The sequence below is a fragment of the Rattus norvegicus genome, chromosome 6 (genome assembly GCF_036323735.1).
Source record: "Rattus norvegicus strain BN/NHsdMcwi chromosome 6, GRCr8, whole genome shotgun sequence".
NCBI classification, from domain to species: domain Eukaryota; kingdom Metazoa; phylum Chordata; class Mammalia; order Rodentia; family Muridae; genus Rattus; species Rattus norvegicus.
In genome coordinates, this window is record NC_086024.1 from 113,047,749 (window position 1) to 113,064,624 (window position 16,876).

Genomic DNA, 16,876 nt, shown 5'->3' on the forward strand with positions numbered 1-16,876 from the left:
GTGTGTACATGTATATGTGTGTGTGTGTGTGTGTGTGTGTGTGTGTATACGTACCTGCCCTGGGCATGGGGGAGTAACAAAAGGTGTTTGAGCAGAGAGACAGGAGAGTGGGATGCTGTCCAGGGAACATGCTGCACTCACTCATCTGCCTTGTCTGTCTCCTGCAGGTACATCTCCGCTCTGCCAGGCGTCTCTGTGAACTCTGCTGTGCCAACCGGGGCACTTTCATCAAGGTGGGCCAGCACCTGGGGGCTCTGGACTACCTGCTGCCGGAGGAGTACACCAGCACGCTGAAGGTGTTGCACAGTCAGGCCCCACAGAGCAGCATGCAAGAGGTCCGACAGGTCATCCGAGAAGACCTGGGCAAGGAGGTACCTTGTTGCTGTGGAGCAGGGAGGGACCAGATTGAAAAGAGAACCTTACAAAAGGCTGCAGCCGAGTTCTTGCTGCCTGGGCCCAAACTCCATCACTGATGCAGGATTAAATGTCTTAGCAATATTCAGTGCTAAATCAGAAGCTATAAGGAGCTTCAGAGACCATCACTAAAAAATACTAGCTGAAATATGAGACGTCTGTATTCCACAGTGTTGGCTGGTAACCTAAGAGGATTCGGCCGCTTCAATCTAATTCAGTGTGTCAGCCCCTGGAGGTTTACTGCCCGCTGATAACTATTGTGTGCTACACTGTCACAGTTGGTCCTCACAGCAAGTGTGAGGTGAGAACTATTACTGACTCCATCTTGTGGCTGAGGGGTGGGGGGTAGCACGCTGTGCTAAGATGGCGTCAATACACCATCCAGTTCATTGCACTGGCATTCTCTGGAAGGTTCTGGCAGACGCTTATGCAGCCTGCTTGCTCTCCCAGGGATGGGACGTTTACTCTTATCTGACGCCCAAAGTGCAAGGGGCTCTATTTAGTTGGTTGCCTCTGATGACTCCTCCTGGGCACGGCCTTTAATCCCAGCTCTTAGGAAATGGAGGCAGGTGGATTGAGGCCAGCTTGGTCTACAGAGTGAGATCCAGACAGAGTGTGTGTGTGTGTGTGTGTGTGTGTGTGTGTGTGTTTAATAAGTCTTTCAGTGCACACCTGCACACTCCTGGTCCCTGCCACCCACATGTTTTATGACTGCTCCAGCATGGGAGGGTCCTGGTGGCCAGCGTTAGGGCTCTGGATTAGACCCTGCACAAGTTATGTGTTCTGGTCACCTGACCTTCTCTGTAAAATGAGGAAGACCACAGTGTCCACCTTACACGGCATGATTATAGGTAGAATGGAGAGCAAACAGAGGCGGGTGTCCTGTGCTCCGCCCATCTGCTCACACTGTGCACCCGTTCTGCCTGGAATACTTTCTATGATAGTCGCTGTCCACCAAGTGATTCTGGGCCAGTTGTCCATCTGTCCATCCATCTCACGGATGCCAGGCCAGAAGCTAGGTGCTGTTATCCCATCTACGCTGTAGCTGTCCTGGGAAGTCCTTGACCTCCCCAGACCGTCGGAATCCCCAGACCATCAGAATTAGGCCCTCATAACTCAGCCCCCTCCAAGTGCTACATTGCAGCTTGATTGGATTCAGGCCACTCCATTGCACATCAGAAAACCTTTAGGGATAAAGACCACGACAGTCCATTTTCTCTGGACCCGCAGCACCAGAATAGTAAGGTGTGTAGGAATCAGTGTTTAATGGGCAAACAACCTTACCTAGGTTATTCTTTTTTTTTTTTAACTGATACATGGAGCTGGTAGTAAGCATCCAGCACCCAGCTAAGGATCCAGCACCCAGCTAAGGATCCAGCACCCAGCTAAGGAGATCTTGTATCTTCGTAATGGCTTGGCCTACAGAGAGACTCGTGGTCCGACCGTGTGGGGCCCTGGTCAGGCACAGCTGCCTCCAACTGCCTTGCTCAGGAACATTTCATCCAGAAGGAGGAGCGAAAGGCAGATAGGCCTGAAGTTAGGGAGAAAGCGGGAGGCTAGGAGGAGCAGGGCTTGGCTAGAGGAACCCCAGGCAGCAGGATCAGGGCTGGCCTCGGTGCTCGGTGCTCGTCAGCCCTTGCTTCTTGCTGAGCCCGTTGGCCTCTGGCTTCCAGCAGTGTGAGGTTCACCCCGCTCCCCAAGCTGAAAGGAAATAAGTCACTGTAATAACAGTGCTGAGCACATCATTGTTGGCATGCGGCAACTCAGCAGGGGTGGATGTGAGGGAGCGAGGGGTGGGGGGGAGAAGCTTCCAAGGAAGGAGTGGGGCAAAGCAGGTCAGTGGCTCCTAGGAGACCAGGCCAGGGCAGAGGTGAACAATCAGAGTGTTGTCAGTCATGGTGGGCCCGCCCAGCAGGGCGCTTGGTTGGAAGATGTCTCCTGCAGATTCACTGTGTCTTCTCAGGCCTCCTCCAGCTGAGTAGGGCTAAGCCCAGTGGCTCTGTGGCCACTGCCCCAGTTTGTCTGTAGTCCTCCTGACATAGTGACACTTTCATCCAGGTTCTACTTCCGAGGGGCTGTCCCTCACTTCTGGGGAGTTTAGAAACCTCTTCCCCCCCTCCCCCCAGGAGAGTGGCATTTGTTCTCTGTCGACACAGGTCGTCATTCTGTGGGTGGAGGGAAGGGGAAAGAGGCTCTGTGGGAGGCAGGGTAGGTGAGTGTGGGGTGTGAGGGCGGAGGAAATCACTCACTTGGCACACCCTCCTCCTCCAGCCCCTCCTAGGAACTGCTTGAGAAGAAGTCTCTCTTTAAGGACAGTGTTGATGAACCCTACAAATTCCTGCCCCCTCTAGGCTGCAGGGCCTCCTGCAGCAGCAGGCTCTATTCCCTGGTTTCCAGGATGTAGCTGGAAGAAGTCAAACATTCAGCATTCACCATTTTCTTGGCTCTCCTGTCCTTGGCTAGGTTTTAAGGTCATGCCAAGTTCAAAGATTATGGGCATGCGCCTACTTCTCAGACTACCTGCTGGGGTAGGCAGGAGCTGTGGCATAACATGCTGCTTTGGTCCTCAGGGCGGCTCAGTTCATGTTTTCTTAGGGCCTTCCCATCCACAGAGTCTCTGAGAGTCCATTTGTGTATTCAAACCTTTTCCTGTTCCAGGTTGTTGGGGCTGGCCTGAGAGGGTGTCCCCATTATAGGAATGGGATATAAGACAGAGACAGTATCATTCCTGGACTCTCTGCCCCATGATGTCCAGGGACACTTGCCCCTGGACATGTGGTTCCAGGTGAGTTCCTGCCCCTGGACATCAGGTAGTGCCACAGTATAGAGAAAAAGGTCACTGAAGGTCTTCATCTTTGCATAGGGACTGTCTCAGAAGAGGTCTGGGGGCCACTTAGCTAAGTGAAGGGAAGCAGAAAACAATAGGAGGGGGCCCAAGGCCTGGACCCTAAAGAGAGAGGGGCATTTTCTGCTGTCTCAGAAGTGACCTTGTTCTGAACTGAGTTGAGCATCAGCTGTTTCCTGGCTACTCTTAGGGCCACAAGTCCAAATGCAGTACCTCCTTTGGCCAGAAGATGGCACCTAAGTTTACAAGTCAGGGATATGCCTTGGAGCCCTGGCCCTCCCAGAGGGAAGAGCTTCTGCCTCTTTTTATTCTTGGGCAGACCAGACTGATATCTCTTCACCACGAATGGGGCGGGTACAGGCCCGAGTCATGAGGCGGTGGACTGTGGCTAAAGTCTGAATAATTGTCCTCTAAAAGTCTGAATTTTAAAAGGCTTGGACTTGGAGTCATGACATTCACCTCTAGTAGGAAGGGCCCACTGGGAGGACGGAGGCCTCTGAGAACTGTAATAGTTATAGTTACTCTTCTTACTGATGTGGTAAATATGTGATAAGAGGCAACTGAAGGAAGCGGAGGATTATTTTGGCTCTTGATTGGAGGGTACTGTCTGTCGTGAAGGTAGAGCACGGTGGTCTGTCCAAGGCTGTCACAATGAGCTGCCACTAGGAAGCAGAGAACAAGGAACACTGCTGGTTAGCTCTGTCTCCTTTTATTGAGTATGGGATCCCAGCCTGCCACACGCTTTTAAGGTGTGTTTTCTTACCTCAATTAACCCACTGCAGAGAATTCTTTACAGACACTCAGAGGAGGTTAATTTCTATGACAGTTCTGATAACCATTACATTGATTGCTAAGACTGACCATCTCAGGGACCCTTGAAGGGGTTTGTTAGCCTCTTCCTCTCTCTCTTTGCTTCCTGATTATGAAACAAGCCTTCTGCCCCTACCCCATCTGCTCTCAGTCTTTGGGCTCATGCATGAGTCCCCTGAAGAACCATGAACCTGTCCTCTGGGTCTAACAACCCGTGATTTGGAGGCTCAGCATGGCTTCCTTCCGTCTTCCTCCTTTCTCTTGCTTGTAGAAACAGCTGGAATGTGTGGGAACAGGAGCAGGTTTTAGATCCCGATGTGGCCAATTATGGTTTGACCTCATTCCAGACCCCCGTGGTGTGAGATAGGTTGATCAAGGTAATGCCTGGTCACATGAGAGAGAGAGATTCCATTCAAGCCATTCGAGACTTTCTGAAGCATGTGGCATGTGACTCAGGTTCCTCAAAGGTGAGCGGGATCAGAGAAGTTCCGGTTGGGAGGAAGGGCACACTGGGGGATGACACGGGCTCAGCAAAGGTGTAGTGGCAGGAGAGGCAGAAGCTGGGAGGTTACCGAGCTTTGTTGGCTTAGACTGTACGTAGTGTTTAGGAGCTGAGGCCATGCTCTGACAGGCCTGCAGTGTTCTTTTCAGAATGTGAGCCTGAGAGGGTGAATGGGCCGGAGAGGAGCCCGGGCAACGGAAGCTAAAGGGACTGACACATAGATAGTGGGGGACCGAGGCCGACTGTCTCAGTGATGCAGAGATGTGCTCGTCCTTTTGTTTGTTTGTTTCTCAAGTCAGGGTTTCTCTGTGTAGCCCTGGCTGCCCTGGAACTCACTCTGTAGACCAGGCTGGCTTCGAACTCGCAGAGATCTGCCTTCCTCCCCCTCCTGAGTACTGGGATTAAAGGCATGCGCCATCATGTCCAGCAGATATGGCCATCTTTTATGAGTGGGCAAGTCAAGTGAGCAGAGTTCAGGGACAGTGGCACTCGGGAAGTGACCATAATGATTGTCAGCTACACCGGGACTGCTGTCTTTAATTGCAGACACACACCTGCCCAGGCATGTCTGCCCATGGACAAAGGCAAGTCAGGATATAACATATTTCAACACATGATCCAAGCATGTAGACACAGTATGGCTATCCACACTCGTAGCTCTCAAGAGGCCGGGGATCATAAGTTTCAGGCCAGCCTGGGATATGTAAGTGAGACTCGACTGAAGTAAAAAGGAAACAGAGCCAGCAAAAGAGAAGCCATGATGGAGGCTTGTTACCGTCAGGGAACATAGCTGTGCCAGGTAAGAGCTTCACCTCTGAAATTTTAGAAGTTAAGGAGAATGATGTCACTGGCTACAGCTTAGTCTGGAAACTCCAGCCTGAGTTAAGAGAAGCTCTTGTGTGGTTTCTTCCTCTGAAACATGCTTATGTCAGCCTTTTGAACTCCCCTACCAGGGGTGTAGGGATATAGAATTGGCTTAATTTTGTTGTTAATGGTTGCTAGGGATGGGCGCAATGTGTTTTCACGAGTGCTATATGTTGCAGGGACTTGGTGATCTTGGCGGAACACATAGCTGGGTTTCTGTGGAGATTCAGAAGAGACGTGGGGGTGCCATTGCGTACCAGGTGCACACGCCCATTTTTGTATGAGCTCACAGGGGCACGTGGAGGATGATTGGTCATGGTTTGTTCTGGGTTGAATCAAAAGTTCAGGTAAGATAGGGAATTCCTGCTGCGAAGATGTCAGCTGCTTATTCAACGTGGTGTTCCTGGCCAGCAAGACAACCCCGTGGGGTACCAGGACCAGACAGAACACAGGCAGGAAGGAAGGAGAGATAGGAGAAGGGAGAGCCTGGGCAGAGAGCACAGAACTGCAGCTGGCTCAGGGAAATCTCGTTGAGAAGTAGGACAAAGTGTCCCCTGCAGGCAGCCTTTCCTCTGGGCTATTACCTCTCGGCCGGGGCTAGGAACAGTTTCATTCTGTGTTATTCTGGGTTATCCAGAGAAACTGAACTAATGAGACATGATTGATTGTATGCATCTCAGTGTGTATGCATGTATATAAATAAGTAGAAAGATAGATTTTTTAAAAAAAATTTGGATTATGTGATTGTCAAGGATAGCAAGTCCAAAACTGTCAGAGTGGCCCTGCCAGAGTCCCAGTAAGAGCCAATGCTGTAGTGGAGGTTCGAACATGGAGGCCATCTGCTGGCAGAATTCCCTCTTGCTTCAGGGATATCATCTGATTGCATGAGGCCCACTCACATATGGAGGGCAACCTGTTCTACTAATAAATTGGATGCGAAGGTCTGTAGTCCCAGTACTGTGGAGGTGAGACAGGGGGATTGAGAATTGGAGGCCAGCCTGGGCTACGTGGTGAGGCAATGTCTTAAAACCCAAGGTCTGGGTTTTGGATTTCCTACGTAGCTCAGTGGAAGAGTGCTTGCTTAGCTTTCTCAAGGCTCTGGCTCTGACCTCAGCACCCGGTCAAAGGAAAAGCAGGGAAAATCAATCCATCTACAGTAACATTTACTCTAATATCTGGGCACAGTGACCCAGCCAGGGTGGTGCACAGATAAATCACCTCAGTTCTCCATGTGGCCTTGAGGGGAACTTCACGTGGCACTTGATGTTTATATTGAACTGAGGGGCAGGAGCCAAACTCCTTGTTGGATTACTAGTTTTATGGCCTTGGGGTATTTCCTGCTTCTTTTTCTGTAGTCTCCGGAAGGTGGGCTTGCACTGTGGGTGAGCTCTGTTGTCTGTTAGAGCACTGTGCTCTCTGGCTGCCCCCTGTCCTCTTGTTAAGCACAGTGTTTATTGAGCTCCTCTGGTGTCAGGCCCCCTCCTTGGGGTAGGGGTCCTTGCTCCCTGGGGCTCTTAGTACTGGTTCCTGGTGTTCTTGCTCTGTCTGTCTGGGCCTGCTGAGGTCAGCCTACCTCACTGGCCTGCAGTTATCATAGGATCTCATCGTTAGGCTCAGCTGACCTTTTGACCTGCTTCTCCTGTCCAGATTACCACCTTTGTTTGCCCTGGCACCTGCCTGTCTTCCAGATTGTCTCTAAGAGGGCCACCAAGTGAGTGCTCTGGGCATGGGATAGAAGGATCTGGTAGCCATGCAGCTGGTACAAGGAAGCGGGTGAGAGGGGAGGGAGTGTTCTCTTCCTCCTGACTTGTCCTCATCCTGCCTTCCCAGCAGATCTCAATAAAAAAAAAAATACATTTATATTAAAAACATAATGAGGAATAAAAAACATTTTCCCCCCAATAATGCCAAACATCAAAAGGAGATTTTTATCAATTATGAGAGAGAAAGATTTTGGCCATAAAATGGTAATTTAATGAGTAGGAGACGGATGGAGAGAACCATTAATGTCAGCCACAATGGATGACCTGCCATTAGTCACTGGTGGAGGGGCCTGCGAAGTGGCAGCCACACAGCCTGGATGGTCCTTTTTTGATATCTCCCAACCGTAGCCCTGTCCTCCTTAATCTGTCCCCCATCCCCCTGTCCTTCTGCTGGCCAGCGTTTTCTAGCTCTGCCCTGGCTCAGCCTGTCCCCACTGCTCAGGCACTGTCCCTCTGATGCTTGTAATTTCCCTCCCCACCCCCCACCCCCCCCTGCTCTTGTAGCTCTGGCTGTCTTGGGTTTCACCCTGTAGACCAGGCTAGCCTTGAACTCTTAGAGATCCGCCTCGTTTTCCTCCAAGAGAGCTGGGATTTAAGGTGTGTATCACTGTGCCTGGATCAGGTGACTCCTGTGTCTGTGAAAAAAGCCCCATGGTAGAAAGAGCAGGAGCTGCTGGAACCTCACGGCCTGGTAGCCTGTCCTGCCAGGGCTGCTCTAGGGCCTCTCTGTCTTTTCCTTTTACTTATTTTATGTGTGTGAGTCTTTTGTCTACGTCCATGTATGTGTACCGTGTGCATGCCTGGGCCCACAGTGGTCAGAGGTAGGAGTCAGATCCCCTGGAATTGGGATGTAGATGGTTGAGAGCCACTACATGGATCTTGGGAACTGACCTGGGTCCTCTGTAAGAGTAGTAAGTGCTCCTAACTGCTGAGCTGTCTCCTCCATCTGCAAACACTCGTCCTGTTTCATTCTGCTCCCCTGTGAGCCCACTGGGCTTGCTCTCATTGTGTGAGCCGCAATGTCTAACCATCACTACTTGCCTGCTAGCCGGTAGACACTATTCCAGGTAGGGTCCTGATGTACAGCTTTCTATGAAGCTGCTTCTTCTGTGACTTCCTCAGGTCCCCTAGTCAGGGTCAGTGGTCCTCTTTGGGACTTGTGGTTTATCCCTTTTGAGTACTGAGTCTTTTATGGTGCCCAACTTGGACTTGGTATACAGTAGGTTTTAATAAATGTTCTTCAGTGGAATTCTAGAATGGGGTTGCTTCTGTTTTCTTGAAACTTTCACTGGATCCCCAGGGAGGCTAGATAGATTCTCTTGTGGATACATAGTCCATGACTTGGATTCAAGTCCTGTGCTTTGCCTGGTCATCTAGTTTCTGTGCTGGCTTATGGTCTCAGGGACTCCCTCAGGGCACTACTCTGGGCTTGCATCCAAAACCACCTAGCAGAGGAGTGTTAGGTGAGTGGAGATTCTGTCTGACTTGCAGTCTTGCTTGAGTTCCAGGTGCTCTGTGTTATCCCAGGTATAATCTTTCCAGCTTTGGTTTCCTTGTCTGTAGTCAGGGGTGATCAAAGAAACTGTGTGTTGGTAAGGCTGTGGTAAGGACTGAGAGATATACACTATACTGAAATGCCTCAGAACCTTTGCCTGGGCAGTGATGTCTTAGGTAAGCCCTCAGAAGCATAGACAGGGACAGAACTAAACAGAACAAGAAAGCGTCTACATAGAAAACAGTCGGCAGATTGAAGAGACCACCTGCAGAGTGGGAGAAAATATCTGCATGTTGTCTCTTCAGCAAAGGAATAATATCCATGGTTTATTAGAAACAGAACAAAAAAATCCCTACACCCACTTCAATAGAAAAAAACAATTTACCAAGAGTTAAGTGTGATGGCATATTCCCTCAGTCCCAGCACTAGGGAGGCAGAGGCAGGAGGATCTTTATGAGTTTCAGGCCAGCCTGGTCTACAGAGTGAGTTCTAGGCCAACCAGAGTTATACCGTAAGTTGCTGTCTCAAAACAACAAAGACAAAAAACAACAAGAAACAGGTAGATGTTCTCAAAAGAAGACATATATGTGGCTAATAAGTATTTGAGGAAAACACTTAACATTGCTTATCAGGGAACTGCACATTCAAGTCATGTGCACTGAGAGTGGAGGTGAGCACCTGTAAGCCCAGCAGAAGACTGAGACAGGAGGATTTCTGCAAGTTGGAGTCTAGCCTGAGACCCATAGTGAGTTCAAGAGTAGCCTGGGATATATAGCAAAACTCTGTCTCAACCTTCAACCTCTTCACAGCCACTCTCCTGGAAATCAGATATCTCACACCAGTTAAATACGCTCTGTTGGTGTATTTGTTTAGTTATTTTATTTGGTTCTTGTACCTCTACTTCCCTTCCAACCCTCATTCCATCCTAATCCCTCCCAACTCCCTACACTATGTAAAAGAGGAAGAAGGTTAACAGGGAAAAGGGACAGAGAACTTTTTAGGCTACTTCCTGCTGATTAGGGACATTGGGGTCTTTGGAGCAAGTCCAGTCTTCGTTGCCAGGATATCTTCAACTTGTTGTCAAACCGCAATAAGAAAAACCAGGAGCAGCAGGGGGAGCAGAAGCTGCCACAGGCCCTCTTGGGGCTTTCCCATTTATATCCTCTCTGAGTCCCCAGAATTAAACTATCTGTAGCAGGGGAAAATCATGCCCCTGCTAGTGCACAAGGCAAATCATAATCACCTGCTGTGAAGCAGCCTCTTATACCACACATGGGATTTAAACAAAAACATATTCACATAACATAACTGAGTTTTTAAAGAAACCAGAACTTACTACATGGCTCTTAGCAAAAAAGACAAAAATACAGAGAACTGAGAATTTTACATACTTTCTTTTCGTTTTCCTTTTGAGATAGGATCTTGCTGTATAGCCCTGGCTTGCCTGGAATGAGCTATTGTAGACTAGACTTCCTGGTTCTCCCAAATTCTGGGATTATTGGTGTGCACCACCACTCCCTGCCTCTCCTTCACTTTCTGATTTACTGTGGAAACCTTGCGAAGGTTCATCAGGAAGCTTGGATCAGACTACCTTACGATTCACTAGTCAGTAGTATTGGGTCTGTAGTATTCATCATGCGAAGAGGCATCTGTATTGTCATGCAGTAGTCATGGTAGCTAAGAAATGGTAGGTACCATCTAAATGCCCAAAAGAAAATGTTGTACACATGCATGGGAGAAGATTATCTAGCAAGAAAAAAGAATGAAATTTTATTTGTAGTACCATATCATTTTGAGATCACTGTGAAATGAGCCAGACACTGAAGGGCAAATACTGGCGTGTTTTCTTTCATATGTGGAAGCTTAAGAAGTTCATCACCTAAAGTAGCCAGCAGAATAGTCACCAGGGGTTGAGAAAGGGTAGGGAGGAGGCAAGGCTATGGAGTTTGATAAGAGGAAAAGCCGCAGTGTTCTCTGGGAGAGTGACTACTGTCATAGTATCATAGCATATATTTCAGAATAGAAGAGAGGATTTCAAATGTTCTCACCCTAGAGAAGTGACAACTGTTCCACATGATGGATATGCTGACTGTTCTGATTTGAGCATTACCTGTTATGTGTATCAGAATGTCATCTCCATATCCTCATAACTATGCACAGTTAGTACTTGGCTATTAAAGAAAAAGACATAATCATGTGGCGCGCAGGGCTTGCCACAGAGTAAATGCCGGGAACTGTTAGCTGTGCCTCTCATGTATCGAGCCCCAGAGCTGTGCAGGAAGCTCCTGGTTCCCAGGTCTTTCTGAGCTTTGACAAACAGCTCTTTTCTTTCACCCTGTCTGTCCATAAGCAAGTGTACTAGTCAGAAGCAACTGTAAGAACCTTGGCTGATGGCTCATAAAGGTTGTGTTAGTTTGGATTTCTATTGTTATGAAGAGACAACATGATTAACTCTTATAAGGGAAACCATTTAATAGGGGCTGGCTCACAGGTTCAGAGGTTTAGTTCATTATCATCATAGCAGGAATCATGGCAGGATGCAGGCAGACATACTGGAGAGGTAGCTGAGAGTTCTACATCGAGATTGTCAGGCAGAAGGAAGAGACTGTGAGCCACTAGACCTGACTTGAGCTTCTGAAACCTCAAAGCCCATCCCCAGTGACACACTTCCTCCAAGAAGGCCGGACCTAATAGTGCCACTCCCCATAAGCCTATGGGGGCCATTTTCTTTCAAATCACCACAAGGGTTTAGAAATCTCTGGTTCAACCCTGCGTATCCTAAGTGAGGAAGTTTGCCTACAGTGGGCTATTTGTGTGGTAGAAAGGAGAGTTGAACCCATGTGTCCTTACTCTTACCTTGTGTTCTTCCTGCACTGTAATGGCCTAGGGTGGAAGTTTAGTTAGTGTCTCATGAGAGTCTGGTCTTGAGCAATCAAGCTGGACCCCAGGTGCTAAGAAGCCTTTGCTTCTCCCTTGTGGTCTCCTGTGGACTTTGAAGAAAAAGTATTTTCCAACACCCAATCCTCGAGGTTACAGAACCCTGTGTTTAGGGGTCGACATCTGTCCTATACTGGATGATCACGGGTCTTCACCCTCTCCTCTCACTGCAGTCTGGTCTGAAAAGAGACATATTTACAGTTTTGCAAGAGCTTCAGTAACTGTCTGCTCAGGCAGGGGCCTTGAAAAGTTAGACTCTTTCCTGGTTCCAGAGGCTAAAGGTCAAGCTGGGCCTAAGCTACTTCCTCCTAGTTGCAGGATTTGGGGAGGGTCTGCCCTTTCTCATCCAGCTCTTGTCAGCTGCTGCCAACCCTGGCGTTGGTTTGAAGTTATGTGGTCTGAACCTCTGAGTCTGTCACTGGCCTTGCTGCAGTATGACCTCATCTAACTTAACTAATTACAATGCAGGGGTCATAACTCACATCCAAAGTTCCAGGCTGGAGGCCATAAACCTGGAGAGGGGCAGAGGTGGGTGCAGTCTTCCTGAACTCTCCTCTCTCGTCCCGTCCCCTCTGCAAGTCACACAGTTCCCTTTATGACCAGCTGCCCCTGGCCTTGTTCCCTCTTCTCAGCTTTGCCCCAGGAGAGAATGAGCCCACCCTGTTTCATTTTGTAACATTATAGATCAGGACTCTTGGCCTAGCTGGGTGTCCTACAGGGTTCAGTAGTGTTCTTCTCTGTCTTCATTACCTTTTTGTAGTGCTGACAAAGCACCTGACAGGAGCAGCTTAAGGAAGGGAGGGTTCATTTGGCTCACAGCTCATGGATGTTGGCAACCAAGAAGGAAGCCAGGGCAACAGGAGTGTGAGGCAGCCAGTCACCCTGCATGTGCAGGGAGGAATCGGAGTGAGATAAATGTTTGTGCTCAGCTTGCTTTCTCCTTGTTATTCTGCCCTTGTAAAGGTGCTGCCCCATTAGGGTGGACCTTCTTACCTCAATGAACTCAGTACAAACACTCAATCAGACACACCCAGATTTGTGCCCTAAGTCATTCTAGATCCTGTCAAAGTGAAAGAGTTAAAGAGTCAGAGACCTGAGGTGTTAGTATGGGCTATAGCCATAAGTAAAAGTTAAATCAGAGAGAGAGAGAGAGAGAGAGAGAGAGAGAGAGAGAGAGAGAGAGAGAGAGGGGGAGAGGGAGAGAGAGAGAGAGAGAGGAGGAAGGAGGAAGCAGAGAGAGAAGAGAGGGTGAGTGTGAGTTGTTGACCAGGCATGAATCATGAATGCATACAAATCTGGGACTGATCTGAAGATGTTTTTGGCCAAGAGTCAACATGGAGAGACTGATAGAAAGGATCTGTGCAGGGCCATATGGAGAGGCTCTGTGGAGTGGGGCAAGGTTGGTGTTCCTTCCTCCTGCCAACCCCTAGATTGCAGAGTGTGAGTGTCACCAGCTGGTAGAGGACAGATGTTATGGTCATTCTGACAGCTGTCCCTGAGCCCCCAGAACTGTCAGAATGGCTGCAGCATCCTCATCTCAAAGAACGGAGCCTAATATCCTCCCTTGCCTCTATAGCAAGAAGGGAAATGGTCATGCAGGATGCTGGGGTTAAGTCAGTACTAGTGTTTGTCTCTGATGTCTTGTCTCCTCATGAGCCACAAATGGCTTTGTTGGTGGTAATGGTTTAAGAAGAGATGGCTGGAAATGGGGTTTAGGCTTTGCTAGTCTACCAGTGAACACAGCTGCCAGCATGGACCAAGTGCTAGCAGCATGGTGGGTGTTCATCTTAGAGGGCTCACCTGAAAGGGGACTCCAGGACAAGTCTTCAAGAGAATTTTGTGGATAACTCGGGTTGCACCATGGAAAGTAGTCATGTGCTAAGGGAAGAGAAGGAAATTCTTGTGACTCTATGCTCTTAAACCAGCTGTCTTTGTGGGCAGAGGATTTGTCCTGCGGAGTGACTGGGAGATGGTGCCACACACTCAGGGCAAGGGCAGACACAGTTTTAAATGCTCCAACTTCCTAACCTCCTTACACACGTCTGCCCCTGGGAGCTGCTAATTCCTGAGACTATAGTCAAGTTGTTCATGTCGAAGGGACCGGTGGGAAGGGGCAAGATCCAGGGAGTAGTGCCTTTAGACTTAATTCTCTTGGTTGCCCTCTGAGGGGAATCCATTTTGCCAAGGAGCAAACAGTTGAGAGAGGTCAAGTCGTGGGTCTGAGGAGAATCTTAGCTCTTAGCTCCAGTCTTCTTTGTCTTCCCATAAGGAGTTCTGTGCTTTTTGCAAAGGTTCCTATCCTGACAGGGTAATGCTTTCCTGTGATTCCTCTGAAGAAGGTGGGCAGGCGGATGAGGGGCTCCTGCTGCTACTGCTGCTGTTATTTATTAAGTGCTCCTTCTGCCTGAAATGGACACCGGGTGTTTTCAAGCATGTGGCTTCATTTAGTCCCAGAGCAGCTCAGCAAAGGTTGTATGTGTATAGGATACCAGTGCTCCTAGATGTGCAAAGTACATTCAGTGTAGAGACATTGGATGACCAAGGATCATACAGAGGTGAAGGAGCCGGGGCTAGATAGCAAAGCCTGGTTGGCCTGTGACTCTAGACTCTCTCTAGGTACACGGGCTGCCCCTAAGCAGATGGGCCTGCTTCAAGGCCACACTGGTAAGCTGGAGAGGCTAGGCTGAGCTAGCACCCAGGCTGCCCAGGAGGCTCTTCTCCTTCCTCTGATCTCCCCTGGTTCTGCCATCTTGCCCACAATACCAGGCTGCCTTTGAGTGGTTACCTCAAGAGCCAGTCAGCTCATGACTGAGTAGAGGCCTCAGGAAGTATGAGGACACGTGCTCAGGCTCTCGTGTGCTCCTCTAGAGAAGTGGCTGTCCTGAGCTTGTAGCTGTGGCTGTAGGGGAGAGACGTGTTCTCTTCCAAAAAGAGCTTCCATCATTGTTCCCCTCTCCTGGCTGTTTACTTGGTGCTGCCCCTGGGCTCTGCATGTCTGGCTGATTTATGTTCACCACGGAAACAATAATGTTTAATCTGCAAAGGGCTAATCAATTTTTTATGCTGATTATGAATCAGCCAGGTGGGCCTGCTGCTTCATTCATGGAGCTTCAGGAACAAGTCTACGTTGTTATGTTGATATATGTGGGGGAGGCCCAGCTTCAAGGAGAATGCCTCCTTGGGGCCCGTAGCTCTTGGGAAGAGAGTGTGCGTGCCTGTGTATGTGAATGCATGTGCATGCACATGCATACATATACATATATGTGTGTACAGGTATAGGTATGTATTTGTGCATGTATATTTGCATGCATACTTGAGTGTAGGCACCATGTGCATATGTGTATAGACATGTGTATGTGTAAATGTATATGTATTACATATACATGTATTATAAATAAATGTATTTGTATGCACATATATTGCACATGCATGCATTTTATGTGGCTGTGTATGTGTATACACATGTCTACATGTATACACATGTAGATATCTATATGGAGATATAGATGGAGAACCAGACTTGGGCATACATGTGTATTTTCATAGGTGCATACATTCATGTGTCAGCTTATGTGCCTATGTGCACACATCTCACACACATCTTTAACCAGAAGTATAGACTGAATGTAGGTTGAGTTCTAGACTTGTGTATACATGCTTATTGACTGTGTGCACATATATGTTACTGTGTGTAGGTTTGCTGCTAAGGACCTTGGACATAGTTTGGAAATTGTAAATTGGGAAGAAAGGGTTATAATGTCATAGAACTGGAAAGGTCAGTGAGTCTTCTAATACTATGTTTTTGTAATTTAGGAATCAAAGACCAAAAAAAAAAAAAATGCAATGCGACTTCCTGAAGTTACCTGCTTGATGACAGTGTGGGGTCCTCCCCCTCCCTCCCCGTGTCCTCCAGTGGCTGCACATGCTTCCATGGTCATGGGCATGGGTGAGAGTCAGAGTAGGGGACTTTATGAAGCATTGCGATTGACTAGTCCTTTTGACTTTGCAACTATCCTGACATCTGTGAGAGCTGGTACTTGAGGGAACAAGACAAGGTAGTGACATGCCACACCATAGGGCTTCTGGATCCCATGGGAACATGTGGAGAGGGATGAGCTAGAGCTTTGAGGAGGAGGCAGTGCATAGTGTAGAGAGGAGAATGAGCAGGAAGGCTTTCGAGCACCTATTCACAGGTGGAGTAGCCTGAGCTGACAATTGAGGCAGGACAGGGTGCCACCATGGAGGGGTCTCCTCAGGGAGGTTGTGAATCTTGAGAGTAAGGAGGACGGTGTCTCTAAGGCTGGGTCCAAGGCTGGGTCCAAGGCTGGGTCCAAGGCTGGGTCCAAGGCTGGGTCCAAGGCTGGGTCACTGGGGTTTGTCATCCCCATGAGGGTCTTTCGTTGCCTGTTTATGCACCTCCTGACTTCTCGACTGGTCATAGAACTTTTGTTTTATGGCCTTGTGTTGTATAGTTGACAAGTTTCCACAAGGAAGCTCATTCTTTGGTTATGGACAAACAATAAAGCTTCAGTGACACTTGCATAGGTGCCTCGAGGAGAGGCACACAGTGTTCTGGATAATAAGTTCAGGAGGTGAAGCTGGTCTGTCAGAGGAATTGGTTTGGAAGTTGTGATCCTAGGGTAGTTAAGGGACAGCCGAATATGAACTGTCAGAGGCCTCAGGGCATAAAGAGTCTGGTCGGGAACAAGAAAGGAAGTGACAACTGCACTCAGGCTGGAGAGGTGAGCTGGGTGTGTTAAGGGGCAGCCATTCATCGGCCCTGTGAAGAGTACAGCATGGTCTGATGTGTAGCAGTCTACGGAGCTATCGTGTCTCTCATGGTCATCCAGGCAAGAGGTGATGTTGGGTAGCCCCTGGCTCGGGAGCAGGAGAGGAAGGGTGTGCACATTTGGAGACTAAATTAAATGGGGGTGGTGGGGTGGTGGGGTGGTGGAATGGGTGTACAGGAGAGGGAGGTGCCAGGATCTACCCTTAGGGTTCAGACATGGACAGTGGGAACCCCAGTACTGACTTCAATGCTGAAAGGGACAATGAAAGAGGGTGTCTACTGGTCACCCGAGGAGGAGTCTTCTGCACTATTGTAATTTACAATGGTTTCTTATGTGTAGGATAAAAACCAGTAGTGAGGGTCAGAGTGGCCTTGGGTTCAGGTAGGAGTGATACTAAGGAGATAGTTCAGCCAGTGCAGTGCTTGCCTCGCAAGTATGGGGATCTGAGTTTAACCC

At 48.8% G+C, this 16,876-nt stretch overlaps 1 protein-coding gene across 12 annotated transcripts in view; it reads left to right on the plus strand.

Moving 5' to 3' along the window:
* The window catches only part of Adck1 (aarF domain containing kinase 1), a 102,628-nt gene that overhangs the window by 42,416 nt on the left and 43,336 nt on the right, over nucleotides 1-16,876 (plus strand). For 10 of the 12 annotated variants that reach the window (XM_039112658.2, NM_001399748.1, NM_001399749.1 and 7 more), the window contains one exon: nucleotides 168-371. The exons of 1 other annotated variant lie outside the window; for it this stretch is intronic. In XM_039112658.2, the coding sequence (XP_038968586.1) occupies nucleotides 327-371 (45 nt within the window). In that variant the 5' untranslated portion in view covers nucleotides 168-326. Of the gene's footprint in view, nucleotides 1-167; nucleotides 372-2,877; nucleotides 4,009-16,876 lie in introns of those variants that run through there. One more of the 12 variants, XM_063262231.1, reaches the window with a different exon arrangement.